This window comes from Anarrhichthys ocellatus, unplaced genomic scaffold (assembly GCF_004355925.1).
Source record: "Anarrhichthys ocellatus isolate YVR2014 unplaced genomic scaffold, GSC_Weel_1.0 scaffold79, whole genome shotgun sequence".
Lineage (NCBI taxonomy): Eukaryota > Metazoa > Chordata > Actinopteri > Perciformes > Anarhichadidae > Anarrhichthys > Anarrhichthys ocellatus.
In genome coordinates, this window is record NW_022280109.1 from 942747 (window position 1) to 959862 (window position 17116).

The 17116-nt window shown below is 40.2% G+C and overlaps 1 protein-coding gene across 2 annotated transcripts in view; it reads left to right on the forward strand.

The window, feature by feature from the left end:
* The window catches only part of frem1a (Fras1 related extracellular matrix 1a), a 41574-nt gene that overhangs the window by 20927 nt on the left and 3531 nt on the right, over positions 1 to 17116 (forward strand). The window contains exons 12-34 of one of the 2 annotated variants that reach the window (XM_031874276.1): positions 23 to 113; positions 215 to 382; positions 501 to 709; positions 1686 to 1779; positions 1866 to 2118; positions 2658 to 2843; positions 3994 to 4179; positions 4278 to 4474; positions 4546 to 4756; positions 5750 to 5894; positions 5986 to 6127; positions 8864 to 9059; positions 9234 to 9498; positions 10732 to 11149; positions 12779 to 12980; positions 13060 to 13204; positions 13290 to 13419; positions 13551 to 13623; positions 14997 to 15146; positions 15365 to 15582; positions 15673 to 15717; positions 15795 to 15980; positions 16595 to 16726. In XM_031874276.1, the coding sequence (XP_031730136.1) occupies positions 23 to 113; positions 215 to 382; positions 501 to 709; positions 1686 to 1779; positions 1866 to 2118; positions 2658 to 2843; positions 3994 to 4179; positions 4278 to 4474; positions 4546 to 4756; positions 5750 to 5894; positions 5986 to 6127; positions 8864 to 9059; positions 9234 to 9498; positions 10732 to 11149; positions 12779 to 12980; positions 13060 to 13204; positions 13290 to 13419; positions 13551 to 13623; positions 14997 to 15146; positions 15365 to 15582; positions 15673 to 15717; positions 15795 to 15980; positions 16595 to 16726 (4042 nt within the window). The remainder of the gene's footprint in view (positions 1 to 22; positions 114 to 214; positions 383 to 500; positions 710 to 1685; positions 1780 to 1865; positions 2119 to 2657; positions 2844 to 3993; positions 4180 to 4277; positions 4475 to 4545; positions 4757 to 5749; positions 5895 to 5985; positions 6128 to 8863; positions 9060 to 9233; positions 9499 to 10731; positions 11150 to 12778; positions 12981 to 13059; positions 13205 to 13289; positions 13420 to 13550; positions 13624 to 14996; positions 15147 to 15364; positions 15583 to 15672; positions 15718 to 15794; positions 15981 to 16594; positions 16727 to 17116) is intronic. The other variant, XM_031874277.1, reaches the window with a different exon arrangement.

Below are 17116 nucleotides of genomic sequence, written 5' to 3' on the forward strand. Positions count from 1 at the left end.
GTGCTGTTGTCTTCATGAGCAGCAGTCCAGATGCTGGGAGGTTGTTCTTAGTCGACAGCATACCCAAATTCACCAAAGACTCCAATGTACCGGTGCTGAGGCTCTTCACACAGGTGACTCTTTTCATTTTTTATTCAGGAAAGTATTATAGCTACATGCATCGAGACTAGCTAAAAAAAAGATATCCATTTTTTCATTTTATGTTTTTTTCTAGCATGCCGTGAACTTCATGAAAGTAGCCTACATGCCTCCAGTCATGGACATCGGCCCTTACCCCCAGTATATCCAATTTGTTCTCTCTGTAACCAACCTCCTGGGCAAAACGGTCACTGGGATCTGCTTTAACATCACTGTGGTGCCAGTGGACAACCAGCCTCCACAGGTGAAAATGAAAATTTTATCATAATGCATTTTAATGTATTGTTACCTAATTAACTGCATGTGGATGTGTTTGTATATACATATATATATATATAAAGTGTGGGTATGTTCTGTTTCAGGTTATTACCAACCCTCCGACTGTAGATGAAGGCGGGCAGTGCTGGCTCGGCCCTGAACACTTGCTGCTGTCAGACGTGGACTCCGTAGAAGAAGCCCTGCAGGTGGTGCTTCAGAGGGAACCGCAGCATGGAGCTCTGCAGCTCGATGGCCTCGTGCTGAAACCGGGCCAGACTTTCACTGTGCAGGACCTGAAAAGCCTTAAAGTTAGGTCAGACATCTTGCTTCAGTTGTTTCATGTGGGCATAGAATTTTATATTCTCCTCTGACACTGCGTCAACAAAAACTGATCACTTAGAACGTTGAATTGCGTTATATTGTACAGTAAACTGTTCCATCAGTATACATCTGGGGACTGTTGTAGGGGTTTTAGTTCAAAGCTGCAAGAAGTGATATCTGACCAGTAGAGGGCAGAACAAACAGAGCCTTTATATCCATCAAGTTATCAAGGCTAACATGTTAGCAATCAAACTGCTAGATATTTTTTCACAGGAGTTGGTGGAGACCAAAACAGAGCTAAAAGAAAAGTGAATATTGGACTTATATTTTTCAGATTGACAGAACCAGGACTCCATAAATGCTAATGTTGCTCTTTGTCTGCTAAATAGGCAACTGCTTGTCAAAACGTTAGCCATATCAACTTAATACGGTCATGTTCTGTCAAACTTAGCTTGTTGTGGAGTTCTGCTCCAAAATGCCCCCCCCCCAAAAAAGGTAAGTGCTGCTTAAAACTGAATTCACTAATCAATGAAATAATGTATAAAAACATTGATATCTAAAAGCACAAGTTGTGTGCTTTTAGAATAGCTTTTTATATACCAAAAGAAAAAAAGACCCAAAGCACCATTACTAAGACAAGCAGTGTTCACAGAACATATTGATGTAAACTCAGTTCCTAGATTAAGAATATAACCAGCTCATAATCAGTATCAGTTTATTGCTGTGTGTTCTTAAGAACACTGTGTGAGCCAATAGATAAACATGATTTTTGCAAATCTTGATACATGCCAAGTGTTACCAACTGTTATTTGAATTAAAATAGAATGGACAGTGACTCCAATTACCCAAGCTGATTACAACATTTACATTTATTTTTTTGTATCCTCAGACTTTAATTCACATTACAAACGTTGTGTTTATTTCATCACTCATCAAATCCTAATTTGGTCTGTCATTTGTCAAATCAGGTACAAACATGACAGCTCAGAAACTGTAGAGGACCACATTGAATTCACAGCAACAGATGGCTCCAATTCAGTCAGTTTTTTCCTGCAAGTGAAGGTAATAGAAATGGATTTACATTGTTGGTCTTCTAAAAATAGAAACGTTAAATGTTTAACTCACAGTGACTTGCATGTCATCTCCAGGTGTGGCCCATCAATGACGAGGTCCCAGTGTTGGTCGCTGGTTTGAAACCGGTTCTCAGCTGTGCAGAGGGGCAGGAAATGGTCATCACAGCTGAGTACATCTACGCTACTGACGCAGACAGTGACAACAGCAGCCTGGCCTTCCTGATCGCCCGGCAGCCCTATCATGGCGTGGTTCTCCGGAACTCCGTCGTGGTTGATCGCTTCATCCAGGCAGACATCACTGCGAGGATCATCACCTACAAACACACAGGTGGGCAGCGCGGAGTGGGCTTAAGGCTAAAGTGTTTACTACTACTCTGTCATTTTCGTTTACATTTTGTGAGCTCCCTTCTTATAAATTGTCAACTCTCAGTAGCCGCAGTACAACAATATCTGTACTTTACGTCTGTTTCCACATTCAAGGAGCGATATTGAAACCCAAGATTGCCCTATCTTTATTTGCACATTATTTATCCATCTTTATATAATGGAGTGCATTTTCATGATGTATTTTTGATAAATAATAATAAGAAAAAATATTGAACTGCTGAATTCTTGTTTAAGCTCCTGGTGACCCTTGCCTTATACTGAATTGGCACTTATTGATATATTGGCCTATATATAGTTGCTCCATTCTCTTCATTATCATTCTACCTAATGACTGAGCTCATTCTCAGAGCTGTACATATTTCTTTTTACAAAGCACCAGACTATGTAACACATACAGTAAATATCTTGGAGCGATAAACAAGTGAATAACAACCCAGTAGGGACTGTCTCTAAACATACTTCTTATGCTTGTGGTTTTAGGACTGGAGATTGGACTCACTCCTCGCCATGACACCATCACTTTTGTCATATCTGACGGAGGAACAGAAAACTCTGCTTTATGCTGTGGTGAAGAAAATCTCACCAAGTTCAGACTCAGTCTGCCTGTGTATGACCTCCAGATCACAGTGTTTCCAGTTGACAGCCAACCACCTTCTCTAACAACAGGTGGGGCATTTTGAACTCAAATTGTGTCACAGAGAACCAGCTCCGAGTGACAGGGCTTCATTGACATTTCCACTCTTTTACACCGTAGGCTAAATCTACACCTCCATTATTCTAATCTGTCTTTTCAATGAGAAATATTATTATGTCATTGCAGTAGAAACACAGATGTAATTACCATGTAATTGCTGTTTATTATTGCCACAAGAGAGGCTTATTAGCACAAAGGCTTTTAAAAATTGATATCTGTTGATATCTGTGACAAAATAAATTGAAGCAACATATGTGACACATACAGTATAAAACTGTTCAATGTATTTCTTTTGTTTTGTTCAAAATAAATATTTACTTACATTCTAGTTTTGCAGTACGAGGATACAAAAAACCTGAAGGAACAGCTAGCTTTTTCTATCCACAAAAACCTGTATGCACACTTAGCATTCAGCTAGCAGCTACATTTTATTTGATTTTTTTTACGGGATTTTTAAAAGGACTGTGAGAATTGGACTTAAACTTAACAGGTGGACACAAACATGACTCTAACAAATGAATGCTAATGTTGCACTGTGTTTGTAAAAGGTTTAAATAAGCACGTGTTTGCTGAAGCGAACTTGTTAGCTTGTTAACTTAATAATGCTGGTGGCTTACAATTGTTTTTCTGTATCAACAGTGGATTGAATGAGTAGTTTGTGAAAGTTGTCAGGGAGGTTTTTTAGCCTCTTCTAGCTTCATGTATAATATTTCTCAGACGCTGGTGAAGACAAAGCTAAAAGAAGAGTTTATATCAGACTTTAATTCAGCAGGCAACGCTTTGTTAACTTGTTAGCCAGCCTAGTTTATTCTTCTCAATGCACAAAATGGAGGACCCCTTAAAAGGATAAGGCTCATATGAAACTTCACTGATGTTTTGTGTCAACTGAGAGATTTAAAAACAAACACCACAAAAAATACATATATTTAAAGACCAAAGCAAGTAAAGCACACTTCTAGAATCACCAGAATAAAACCTGATAAATAGAAAAGAGGTTAAAATAGTTTAATTTGGCCCATGACCAGAATAAATGCTGTGGTTATGTGGCTAATCATTTTGTCAGTTAAAGAGGTTTTTAAAGCATGATGTTTAAGGATGATTTGTGATTATTTATGTTTGTAGGAGACATCTTTACGGTGGATGAAGGTGGTTCTGCCCCGATAACTGCATCTCATTTGAAGGTCTTTGACGTGGACACTGTTCTGGACAAACTGGTGGTCAGTCTCATTTCTTCGCCTCAGTTTGGCTACATAGAAAATGTCCTGCCCAGTCCTGGCTTTGAGAAAAGCAACACGGGCATAAGCATAGGTAAGCATTATGATATATATATATATATTTATTATCATCAGAAAGGAGAAACAAAAGAATATTTCATGTGTTTTTCTGTCCAACCTCCCTTTCCACAGCTTCCTTTTCATACAAAGACATTATTGACGGGCATGTGAACTACGTACAGTCCAGACACCAGAGGATGGAGCCCACAGCTGACCAGTTCGTGCTCTGTGTATCAGACGGCAAACACAGCTCTGCCCATGTCCCCTTCTACATTCTCATTAACCCGACCAACGACGAGATCCCACAGTTTGTGGCTCGGAACATCACAGTAAGTTTTTGTGGTCCGTCTCACTACTGATCAGATTTTGTTGATATTCATTGATGTCCTTCTGTGATGAGGTGCGAGAAGGAGAAATGAAGCAGCTGGACTCATCAGTTTTACAAGCGGTGGATCTGGATGTCCCCAAGGACAGCCTGCTCTTCAGTGTGGTCAGAGCCCCGCAGCACGGCAGCATCGTCACTCACGGCAGTGAAAAGTCAGCCTACAAGAGACAACAGGCCAGTCCTCAGTCCCCTGTGGTGGACTTCACAATGACAGATCTTTCAAATGGTACTTCTTACAAGACAGTGCTAAAGCTTGTTTCACACTTTCAAATTCAGGTCACTGATTATTAATCTGCTCTGGGTTACAGTTAGTCTCAGTGTAGCTGTGGTCTAAGTCTCTGGTTTAAGTCATCTCAGTGCTCATGCTGCATTCATGTATGGGAAAGATGGTATTTGAATTTCCCATTGGAAACTACAACTCTCCTCATCTGTCAAATATTAAAGGAAAATTCTGTATTTATTCAGCTGTGTCTTAGCTGCTCAGTCTTGTTAGTTTGACAATCATTTATAACGGTCAAACTAACAAAACGTCAGTTATGATACAGTCTTACTTTAAAACCACAACATCTGGGGACACAGCACCTCTGTTAGACTCAAGAACACTATAAAATTATGTTAAGAGAGATGCAACTCAGTAACAAACAAGTAGCAAGTCCAAACACAAGATAACTAACTAGACCACCCTGCCATTCCATAGCTATGCACAAAACAACTTCTACCTTTAGACTCGTCCTCACCTTGAGGCAGGGTCTCTGTCATGCTATATTCAAATGAAGGACTAACAGTATTTGTATTACACTGGGTTTTCCAGCAATGTTTAGATGTTTCACTTGCTCCCTGACATCCTTATTTTATTTTAATCAGCAGAAAAAGCTGACTTGTAGTAAATTGTGATGAATTCCAATTTCTACAAGTTCCAGGATTCTGATGTCACCAACAAGAAAATACTGACATATGCCTTTCATTTGAATAATCAGTTTTTATCCCATCAACCATTGTCTACACCCAGCACTTTGAGGGGGGATGATGGCAGATAAGAGTTGTTGATAGGACGGTTAGCTATAAGACTTAATGGAACAAACCAGGTCTGTCCCTTCTGTTGAAAAGGAACATATCGCCTGCTATAATGGCAGGAAATAAAACTGAGCACTACACCTTTGTAGAATAATTTAAATGAGTTGAAAAAGTCAAATAAATCGAAATGATCATTTGCATTTAGGTATGGATCTGATGTACATGCACGATGACTCAGAGAATAAGGAGGACAGTTTCACCATTCAGTTGACTGATGGCAGGCACCAACTCCAAAGACAAGTGATGGTTAAGGTACTGCCAGTCAACGACGAAGAGCCTCGCGTCATCAGGTAACATCTTTAATACAGTTCCTGCTTAAAGTGAGTCCTCACATCATTGTGTGAAAGTAGCTGGACCTTGTCTCAATCCACTGTCCCTCAGGAACAATGGACTGGAGGTGGAGGTGGGAGAAGCCAGGCTTATCTCCAGCATTGCACTGTTGGCACAGGATGGTGACACTCCTTCTTCACAGGTCATGTACATATTTGATAGTGTTCCCACCCAAGGACTACTTCAGTTTAAGGTAGGTGTACTGCCATCAAATGTTAAAGAGAAACACTAGAGGTTGTGATATTATGTCCCCAGTTTAACTGTGTTAAAGGGCCAGTGTGTAGGATTTAGGGAATATTAGTGGGGCGACTGTTGCTCAGTGGTAGAGCAGGGTCCTCCTTCAATCAGAGGATCGGTGGTTCGATCTCCCGCTCCACTACTCCATGTCGATGGCAAGACACTTAACCTCAAATTGCTCATACACATTGGTGTATGAATGGGTATGAATGGTTAGTTAGTGTCCTGATGAGCAGATGGCACCTTGCATGGTAGCCCCTGCCATCAGTGAATGGGTGTGAATCAGTGAATGATGATATGTAGTATTAAAGCATTTTGAGTGGTCGGAAGACTAAAAAAAGCGCTATACAAGTACAGTCCATTTATCATTTATTAGAAAAAATGTTATGTAGTATTCGTAACTATGTTTTCGTTAGTGTATAATCATCTGAAGTATGTTTTTTTTTTTCCCGCTAGCTTGGAATAAGCCCTTAATTCAGTGGGGCTTTGTGGCACTGCGGGACTATTCTTCTTATTCTCCATCTTCTGTACAAAAGTTTGACGTGCTTCTCATCCTGGAGCATTGCCAACACCTGCGCAAAAAATACATACATAGGTGTGCTATGACTTTTCTCAGAGATTCGCCCAGCGGTTTTCCCGAAATTGTGAAAAATGGAGCAAAATTTCTCCATTGACTTGAATGGGGTTTCGGCTTGAAGAGAGCAAATAAAATGCTTAACTTTGGGTCCATATTGACTAGCCATACTTTAACGTAGAAAATGATTCAAAGTTTAAAACGTAGACAAAACGCTGGACTTTATTGAGCCTCATGGGCATTTTGATAGCTAGCACAGTTTTCATCACAGATTAAGTTTCAGGAAAATCTTGGGCCAGTTTCAGATTTATAATGAGTGTGTATTGCACGGCTCGTTAAGTGCTAGAGTGATGACATCACGGTCAGAGTGGAGCAGAGCATGAAAAGTATTCCGTGATTTTTCCAAATAAATTGCTTCCAGTCCCACAATTTTTACTCTTTATACACCATTTATGGTCAAAAAGATTGGATAATGTTGTGTTGGTTGCAGTCAAGTGTCTATGGAATCCAACAGACTTACACATTTGGCTCAAAGAGTTGTAGAGCGACATGAACTCCAACCAACTGCTCCATTAGACTCCATGTTAAATCTCACCACTAATTTCTCAAAGAAAGCAGATGGTATTAGTTTTGTATATTGCTCTGTAGCTCTCATTTTTAACACCACAAACATAAAAACACATTACGTGTACATAGCGCGTTCGGCAGTCTTATCTCTCTCATGGTATCCATATGTTGTTGATTGGACTCATGCTTTTGGTATAAAGGGCAGAGGTTTGACAGGTAGTTTTGTTGAAAATCCCTGTATAGTCTAACACATCTTAAGTGACAGACATGCACCCAATCACACAGGTGTTTGATATGAGCTCATTAGTGCAGTTGATGAACACACAGAGACAGACACGCACACACACACCCACACACACACACACACACACACACACACATATGACTTGGAGATATTCAGTCAATTCAGTCACATTATGATTATGTCTCCTCTCCCCCTCTCTCGCCCACCCAGTCCCACCCTTTCAAAATAAAAGCCCCACAGAGTGAATTCTAACTGGAATGCTTGTAATGAAGCCTGTCATTTAATAACCTCTGTGTGTGTCAAACATTATGATTATGTCTCCTCTCCCCTTCTCTCACCCACCCAGTCCCACCCTAAAATAAAAGCCCCATGCATTAACCGTATCTGAACATGAAGCTCAGAATGAGGTTCATGTTAAGAAATGTTAAGTTCAAGTCTTTCCATCACAAATACAGAAATGTAATTTCCAAAGGTATATATCTCAAATACGCTCCCATCATTTCCAAAGGCTTCTCAAACAAAGATGTGTATCTCAAATACAGAAATGATGGGAGACATTTGTAGACTGTCCATTACGAATACAAGATTCAATCCAAGAGTATGAATCTAAAATGCAGAAAAGAGAGTAGCGATATCTCAATTGAACCTCAATGATACTACTGGTAACATTGCCGTGTATATATATTGCAACGTCTTTGGGCAGTAGAAGCCACACTGTCATAAATTCTTGCGAAATTTTCTAGTATCTTTATAGGGTGCAAGTCCATTATGTTGCACTGCCATGTTTCTACAGTACCCCAGAACGAAGAAACAAAACACTGGCTCTAGAGAGAGACTTCCACCTTTTTATGTTACTTGAAGGCCAGTTCTACGATACGCATAGAAAGGGAGGGGTGAGTGCAGAGAGATTCAGTTGGTTGCAATCTGCAACCTCACCACTAGATGCAACTAAATCCTACACACTGTACGTTTAAGTGAAGGGAATTATAAACAATAGATGAATGACTATTTGCAATGTGAAAAATGTCACTTGTAAAGTCACAAAGACAGATATTGTTCTCTTGAGTTGGTAGAAACCAATGCTTGACTATTTTCAGTTATAATCAGAAAGGTGTTGAACTGAGGAGTTGGATTGGCCAATCATACTGGGGACATTTATATCATGTTTCTGTCATGTATCCTAAAGGGGTTTTCACTTTTTTATCAAATCCAGTCCCAATTACCATTCATTTCAGATATGCTGCTTAACAGTAGCTGCCACTGTAAACACTGCGGTGACACTGGTAGATGTTGTGCTCCTGTCTCAGGAAGGTCCGGACTGGAGGACATTGACAGTGGGGAGGAACTGCACCCAGGAGATGGTGGACATTAACCTCCTGCGCTATGTGAACACAGGCCTGCATGGTGCTAAAACACAGGACTTCTTTGTCTTCTACTTGTCGGATGGAAAGAATCAATCGCCCCCACAGCACTTCCACATCTCTGTCAAAGATGTGGAAAAAGGTACAGGAATTCACTCTATAATTCTCCATTAGTCATAGGCTTGGTCCACTTGTGAGGTGCTTGTGACTGCCAGGCCACACCGTGTTCCCCTGTCCTCTGTCCACTGTTAATTCAAATGGATGGGGTTCCAGTTTTAACGTAGCCTCTAAATGTCTCTTCCACCGTCATTTCCAGGAAACATTGCCATTTTTGTGAAGCCGGTGAACGTCAGTCGTGGAGACCGTGTGGTTCTCACCACGGATGTGCTGTTGGCCACAGATGGCACAGAAATGCCAGAGGAGCTTCTGTATATCATCACTAACCCTCCGGCTCACGGACACGTAGAGTACATCAAGCATCCTGGACTGGCCATCTCCACCTTCAGCCAGATGGACATAGCCGCCAACCTTGTGGCTTATGTGCACAACAACCGAGCCACCACACCCATGGACAACTTTCAGTGAGTCTGGAAGCCATTTAGATTATGAAATCCCATCATTGTTTCCTCACATAACACAGTTTCGATGTCACAGTTGTTGGGTGTAAGAATTACAAATTTATAGTTCAGAATTGGATCCTATGCTAACTACATGGCACAGTAATAATATAAACCTTATGTTATTTCAACATAATGTATTGACATTATTATTCAGTTATACAGTCAAGATGTAAATTAGTCAGGAAAGCCATGCCAAATAAATCTTCCTCTGTCCGTCATCCCTGGCGCAATGTTAACACAATAATAGCTTAGCTGAAATAGCATTAGCCTTGAAGCCTTTTCCTTGCCTTAACCTAAACTTGGCCTGCCTTGTGTCATCACTATAATTTGCTCAATCTTGTTCCCTGCTCTGTTTGACTGTGAGCTGGTAGACTCTCAGATTGTGCTCGTCCTAGTTGCGCTGGCCAATTTACGTCAACAACACTGTAAGAAACCCCTAACAGTTTGTGGAACCTGGATTTAGTACCTCCTCCTGTAATGATGAAATTTAGTTCCAAGAACTGTTCTTGGGGCTGACCATAGAAGAATGGAAACAAAAGCAGAAAAACTGGCAAAAGACCCTTTTACAGTTTGTTAAATGTGATGACGTACGTGAGTGTGCGCACACAGTTTGTCATTGGAAGTACGGCAGAGGGTAGTAGCTTGTCAGCTATGACAGGACATTAACCAGCAAAGATTGCAAAACCTTCAGAATTCAAAAAGAGTTATAAGACGTTGAAACAAGGAAGATGTTTTTAGAAAAGATGAATTATTATTTTTGAATTGTCATTTTAATAAAGTATTAGCAATAGTTTGTGAGCAAGCATACTGTGTTAACATACCTAAAGCCTGGTGCAGTTACATAAGGTTTTCCAGGTCAAACTTGAAAGATTTGAGAGCTAATAGCTCAAATTGTCATCATCACAAGTTTTCTAGTTCAAGAGGTAAAAAAACCCCAAAAGATCTGCTTGGCTTGTGGGTGGAGCTCCATCTATTCATCCAGAATAATCTTGTGATCAGTACACCTGCTCTGAGATCAGTTGTGATCAAGTTGTGTGGTCGTGCACACTCACATCAACATGACAAAAGAGCAGCACATTGGTTTTGAGATACTAACTGTCTCGTAAAGAATATTTGATACCTGATTCATAGTTGATTTCTTATAGTGATCACATTTGTTCAGAAGCCTAACATCAAGTCTGTATATTTTGCCAGGTTTGTTGTGAGTAATGGTAAAACCAGCCGAAATGGAAGCTTTGAGATCACAGTGGAAATGGTGGACCGCATTCTGCCGTCTCTGTCTTGCAACAAAGGCCTCTTTGTTCCACAAGGCGCCTTCATGATCATGGGTCCTGACTGCCTGGTCATGTCTGACCCCGACACTCCACCCAGCGCCCTGACCTTTGTCCTTCTCCAGCCTCCACAGTATGGCAGACTGCTTTTAGGAGGTACCACACTAACTGCTGGCTCTAACTTCACCCAGAGAGACATAGAGGAGCTTGAGGTAGCTTACAAACATGACGGGGGGCCGTCACAGATCGACCGATTTGCCTTTACTGCCTCTGACAGCACCAAACGGGGTTTCCTGCTGGACGGCCAGCTACAAACGGAACCTGTGTTCTTCACTATTCAGGTAGGAGATAACGGGGGTCTTGTTCTCCAGCAACCTCAGCTGGTCAAAGGATGAGTTATGTACCGGGGATCCCAGGTCAGTGAGCCAATGGGAAGAGAGTATAATACCAAGGTGTGATTTCCTTTTGCTGCCATTTTTCCATAAGAAATGTATTTAACCAGATGTAACAATGCTCACAATGGTTTTCTGCACAGCAGCCAATATGGTCACAAGCTACAATGCTAAATGTAGCACAAGTAAAAAGTCATAAAGTTAGCAAATTGCCGTTGATCTCATCTATACAACAATATTAATGTGGAGCTTGCTAACATTAGCTAACTACTGGTCATATCGGAAAGAAATACCAAATAAGCTGAATAGCTACACTAGTTGACGTGTGGCTGATGTTAGCATGTTGAACAAGGTAACATGAAATGTATGTCTAGGGCCATAAAGTAATGTGTCACAAATGAACACTGAAAACTTCTCCTGTATTGTCAATGGCAACGTTTGATTTTAGTGAATTTTCTTCATGAAGTATTAGTAAGCAGCAGCAGTTTATTTCAGTCCTTATCAACAATCTTTCAAAAGGTGGCTCAGTCCTTCAATCCTTCAATTAAAACATCAGCTGTTCGATCCACTAGTCCATGTCCATGTGTCCTTGGGCAAGCCACTTAACCCCAAGCTGTTCCTGTAGGCTGTGCCTACGGTGTATGAATAGATAGTTAGTCCTGATGGGAAGATGGCACTTTGCATGGTAGCCCTGTCATCAGTGTATGAATGTGTGTGAATGGGTGAATGATGACATGTAGTGTTAAAGCTTTGAGTGGTCGGAAGACTAGAAAAGGTCTATATGAGTACAGATCATTTACCATTTACATCAAAATAAATAAATAAAACAATAAGGGAAAACAAAAATAGGCAACCCTTTCACTCCTAGGTTTAGGTTGTACAAAAAAAGAAACTAAACAAACAAATAATATTCACCTCAGTTTTATATTTTACCATCATATTAAGAAATGTATTTCTTGTTAGAACCATTCACAACCAAGTTCAAGTTAACCCCTTTGACAGATGCATCTATTCGTTATATTTGTCCTTACTCTTGTTTTTTAATGCCTTAAAAACGAGTAACTACAATACAAAAATAACGATTAACATTTTTTAAATCTCTTTCCCATTCAACATGAGAGCGTACCATTACTTGAATGACAAACGCAGTGTGACCATATGCAAAATGGTAATCTCATATATTTGCCCAATTTGGCATTCCAATTTCCATGTTGCATTTTTACATTTAACTATAGAATGTTTTTACACTAAAACTACAGAACTGTTACCTTCTAAATCTGATCGAAAAGGAGTTAAAACACTATTAAACTCAACTTTATACTTTATAGGCAAAGAAACTTCTTGAAAAATAAAACTTGATCAAAAGATGTGATGTTCTGTGTGTGGCTGTCACCATATGCTCCATTGATGCTCTGGTATATCAGTGTGCTATGAATCAGTTTGCTATGAAAAAATAGTAACATCTGTGTTTATCATATGGGCTATGTCACGCCAAGTCCAAAGTACTTTTCAATGATGTTCATGTTAATCAATGTTAATCAATCTCTACTTCATTAACAAACCATATATGTTTTTCAGATCAAGCTTCTGGATAAATTGTGTCCTGAGGTTGTCAAGCTGCTTCCTCTTTGGAAAGCAGAGCCTCTTGACGACGGACGACACGGGATCTTTGTGTCATCTCGAGAGCTGAAGGCCCAAGACAGCGATAGCAGAGAAGAGGAGCTGATATTCTGCATTGTTCGACAGCCCTACTTTGGTTACCTAGAAAACATGACCACAGGTTGAGAAATACCTTTTATTTCCATCTGAATCACAGCTTAGCTTAGGATGTAAAAAAAAGCTTGTGTTTGTTCTTGCAGGTGGTTTTGTACCACAGCACTTTTCTCAGATGGAGCTGAACAAGAGAACTATCGCCTACATCATCAGCCCAGACAAGGAGTCTCTCTCAGACAGCCTGGAGTTCACGGTGTCTGACCCTTTAGGGAACATGGGGCCCCCTCACATGTAAGAAAAACATTGTAACACTGATTTCTATGACATCTTTGAAATCACAGTTTAGTCTTCACCGTTCTTGACCGTGCCTTTGCAGACTTAAGTTCAGCTGGTCCAGTGTGGAGCTATCTCAGCCCGAGTACTCTGTGTGTGAGGAGCAGGGAACCGTCTCGCTGGACATCATCCGGAGAGGAAACCTGGCAGAGTCTTCATACATCACTGTCAAGGTCTGCAAGCCAGTTATTAAAACTGCTCTTTACTCACTTTATATGTACATTGAACTCATCGGTCACCTGATGCTTGGCCTTTCTCTTACAGATTTTCAGACCTGTTTCTGTGTCATGTTTCTTTATCATAGATGGAGGAGGTGACTGCAACAGCTGGAAAAGACTTCCTTATAAGCCCTTCTTCCCTCATTCAGTTTGATCCAGGTACAGTATGTCCTCATTGATGTAGAAAGCTTACGTTATGCTTTTTAATTTCACAGATTTTACAAATAATGTCTGGTCTTGGTTAGTACTACTCAGCCTGTAGAAGCCTTCTGGGGCTTTAGAGCAGCTTTGTCAAGTCTGAGATGATTACTGATGATGTCATCAGGGGAATTTTAGGCTTGAAGACTTTTTAGTTCCATTGTTGGAAGTGTAGGATCCAGTGTTTTGGGTGCTTGACCAAATATCATGTATGGAGTTTACTCAGTTTATCTAGGCCAGCTTGGAAGCTAGCACAGATAAATAAGTTCCTCCACATTCAGCCAATGGGATTTTTCCATTGGATTTTGGATTATTGCAGAGTATATACTCTGTGGCAAACAAACGTTTAAGATACTTAGACGTATTGTTAAGAAGATAATCAGTGTGTTGAGGGTGTCGTCCTATAACCAGAAGGTAGGTGGTTTGATACTGCCGTTGTCTTTGAGCAAAACAAACAAACCCTAAGCCTGAGCTCCACCTGCGCCTCACAGCAGGTGGAGCTTCACAGCAGCCAACTCCTCATAAAATGTTTATGATGCATTACATGCAGAGGTCACATTTCATGTATGTACCTGCATGTATATGACCATTGTAAATGATTAAAGTCTAAGACAGGTAAAAGTCCCCAAAGTGAAGAATGGGCCATTTACTGATGCATTTTATATCATAGAATAAAATGTTTTAATCTCTTAAACTTGTGGTAACCACATACCTTATTTCAGGCATCTAATCAAAAACCCATTCAAACATCCCTTTGACTTTGAGACAAGGGAATCAGAAGTGCAAAAATGCTGTATCATTCTGTGTTTTAGGACTCATTCCTACAGCACTCTTTATTGACTGATACATGATACCATATATAGATCAATCTGTGAAACCACCCATCACAAGGTATATTTTAATTGGCAATAGTGGATGTTTACCAATGAAGACAACAACTCCCATGAACCCACACTACTTCACGACATCATCAAAGTCCGTCTTTTGTTGTTGTTTTGATTAAGACAACTGTTGTTTTGATATCCTTCAACTCAAAACAGAAGAGATGTGCTGCTGCAAATATTTAGTTTTACATAGAATTATACTACATCTTATTATAACCTTTTCCACTAGTCCTTTCTCATAAGTCTTTTTTCTCATGCAGCACTTTATCTTTTCATAACTAAGCTGCAGATATACAGTGTGTATATTGTTCACAAGAACTAAAACAACCATAATTAATTTCAGTTATTTAACATTTGCTGTAAAATCAAAGGTACAAAACAGACAAAGCCACAATACATGAGACCTGCACCAGCTCTTGTTAAAAGGTTGTGATGGTCTCTGCTTTGTAGGAGTGTCAAAGAGGAACTGGCAAACCAAGATCATTCAGGATCACCTTGAGGAGGCTGCAGAGATGTTTGAAGTGCTGCTGGTGTCCCCTGAAGGCACAGTAATCGGCAGCATCAAGAAGGCTCAGGTCACCATCAGGGACTCGGGAAGCGGTAAAAATAAACATCTTATAAGATACTGCAAGGTTGCATCTCTTCACATTATTCATTTTTTATAATCCATGGCAACTGGCCAAATATATACAGTATATATATATATATTTTACACTGATTATAAATCGACTATATGAAGTGTCCTTTATAAAGTATTTTTGAAATAAGATGGCGCCCGTCATTCTGATTAAAAACTAATAAGACTGTTAAAACTTAAGACACCACAGGACAGTCCAGGCTGAACCATGATCAGGAGGCTCCTGTTCTTGTAGGAAAAGAGGTTCGGTCACACATGTACCCCCAACATGGATCCATTCAGCTAGAGAAGTTGCCTCTCGGCACAGAATCAGTGATCTGGACCCGTGGAGACAGCATCTCCAGGCCTGGAGCTCATGTCCCAAAAAAACAACTTAAAGTTATGGGCAACCCAAAGTCTGTAAGTACCTGTTCTTGCTGACCTCTTCCTTCTCATCATGACTTTGTTGCAGCTTAAAAGTCTATAAACTGTTACTGCTTTGTCTTTCAGATTGCACCTTCATCCGTTTTTCACAATGGGACAGACATTTACATGGTAAGCAGCAGCTGGTACTAACTGACCTAACCGTAAAGTCAGAAGAGTCTTCATTTGTGTTGTCTTTTTAATTCTAGTATCATGGCATCATGCAAATACAAGTAGAGGATGACACCTCCCCATCGAGGAAGGGCAGAAAGGCAAACGTCCGTGTGGTTAGCAGGGGAGCACAACAGCAGGTGCCAGCTGTGCTTACTGAGTCAAAGTCAGAGCCTCACAGAAAGATCTTAAAACCACAAGAAACGGCACTGGCTAAAGGACATGTGAGTACAAATGTTACTGGTCCTTTTCTGTTTCTTGGAAAATGTGTGTAGTGTTGAGTCAGCAAAGAGTAACTCTCTTTTGCCAGGATCTTTAGCTTTGTGACCAGGGCCACCTGGAGTTGCTTGATAATCAAACTAATATCCATTTTGTGTCACTTCATCTCTTTACCTTGCTAACTCTGGCATACTCCGGTTCTGAATAGTGAAACCAATGCAAAGATGCCTTAAACTTGCTTCCTTTCTACTGGCCATGAGGGGGTGACTCCTCTTATTGTAAATATAAGTCTGATTGTGTAGAAGTCTATGAGAAAATGACTCTACTTCTCTCTTGATTTATTACCTCAGTAAACATTGTAAACATGAGTTTATGGTCTCAATCTATAGTTTCAAGTCTTCTTCAATACAGCATGATGTTCATTTAGTACATTATGGTCCATTTAGAGTCAAACAGACCATAAAGCAGGGGATGCTTTAGGGCAGGGCTACCTGCTTGTTACAAACTTTCTATCTCATATTTACACTGTTCTAGGGTATATATCATTGTGGGAAAATGCATTGCATTTCAGTTAAAGCAACACTGAATTAATTTTCCTGTGACTTTGTATGGCCCGTAGGCTCAAGCTGATAACACCATACCAAAGCCCTGTGTGCCAGAACTGATGGGACTCCTGCATTTCAACCAGACCACCAATCAGCTCTTTCACTGCAATGGTGTCTCCTGGAAACCCTGGGTACCAACTGATCAGGTATTCAAGTTGACCTACTTGTAATTAGCATGCACTAGCTTCTTTGCATCTCTGGGAGAAAGATGTCTGACCTTCGCAATATTTTTCAAATAAGCATATAATGCTGTTTTACTTATCGTTGCTGTCTGGCGGAAACCTTGTCTCCATACTTTTATCTTTTTTTCTGCGATTCAATGATGTTGGTCACCCTTTACATATTTCTGTGAGTTTTACAATTATTCCACCGATGAAAAGTATTCAATATATCTTAAATTATTTGAAAATCACAGGCATTTTTAAAGATAATTTCCAGAAAAGTAACGGTTTTGGACATAGAAGGTTTTTGCCAAACAGTGATGCTTTGTTCCTTATATCCTTATATACAGTTGCCATTTCTGGCTTGAGCTGTAA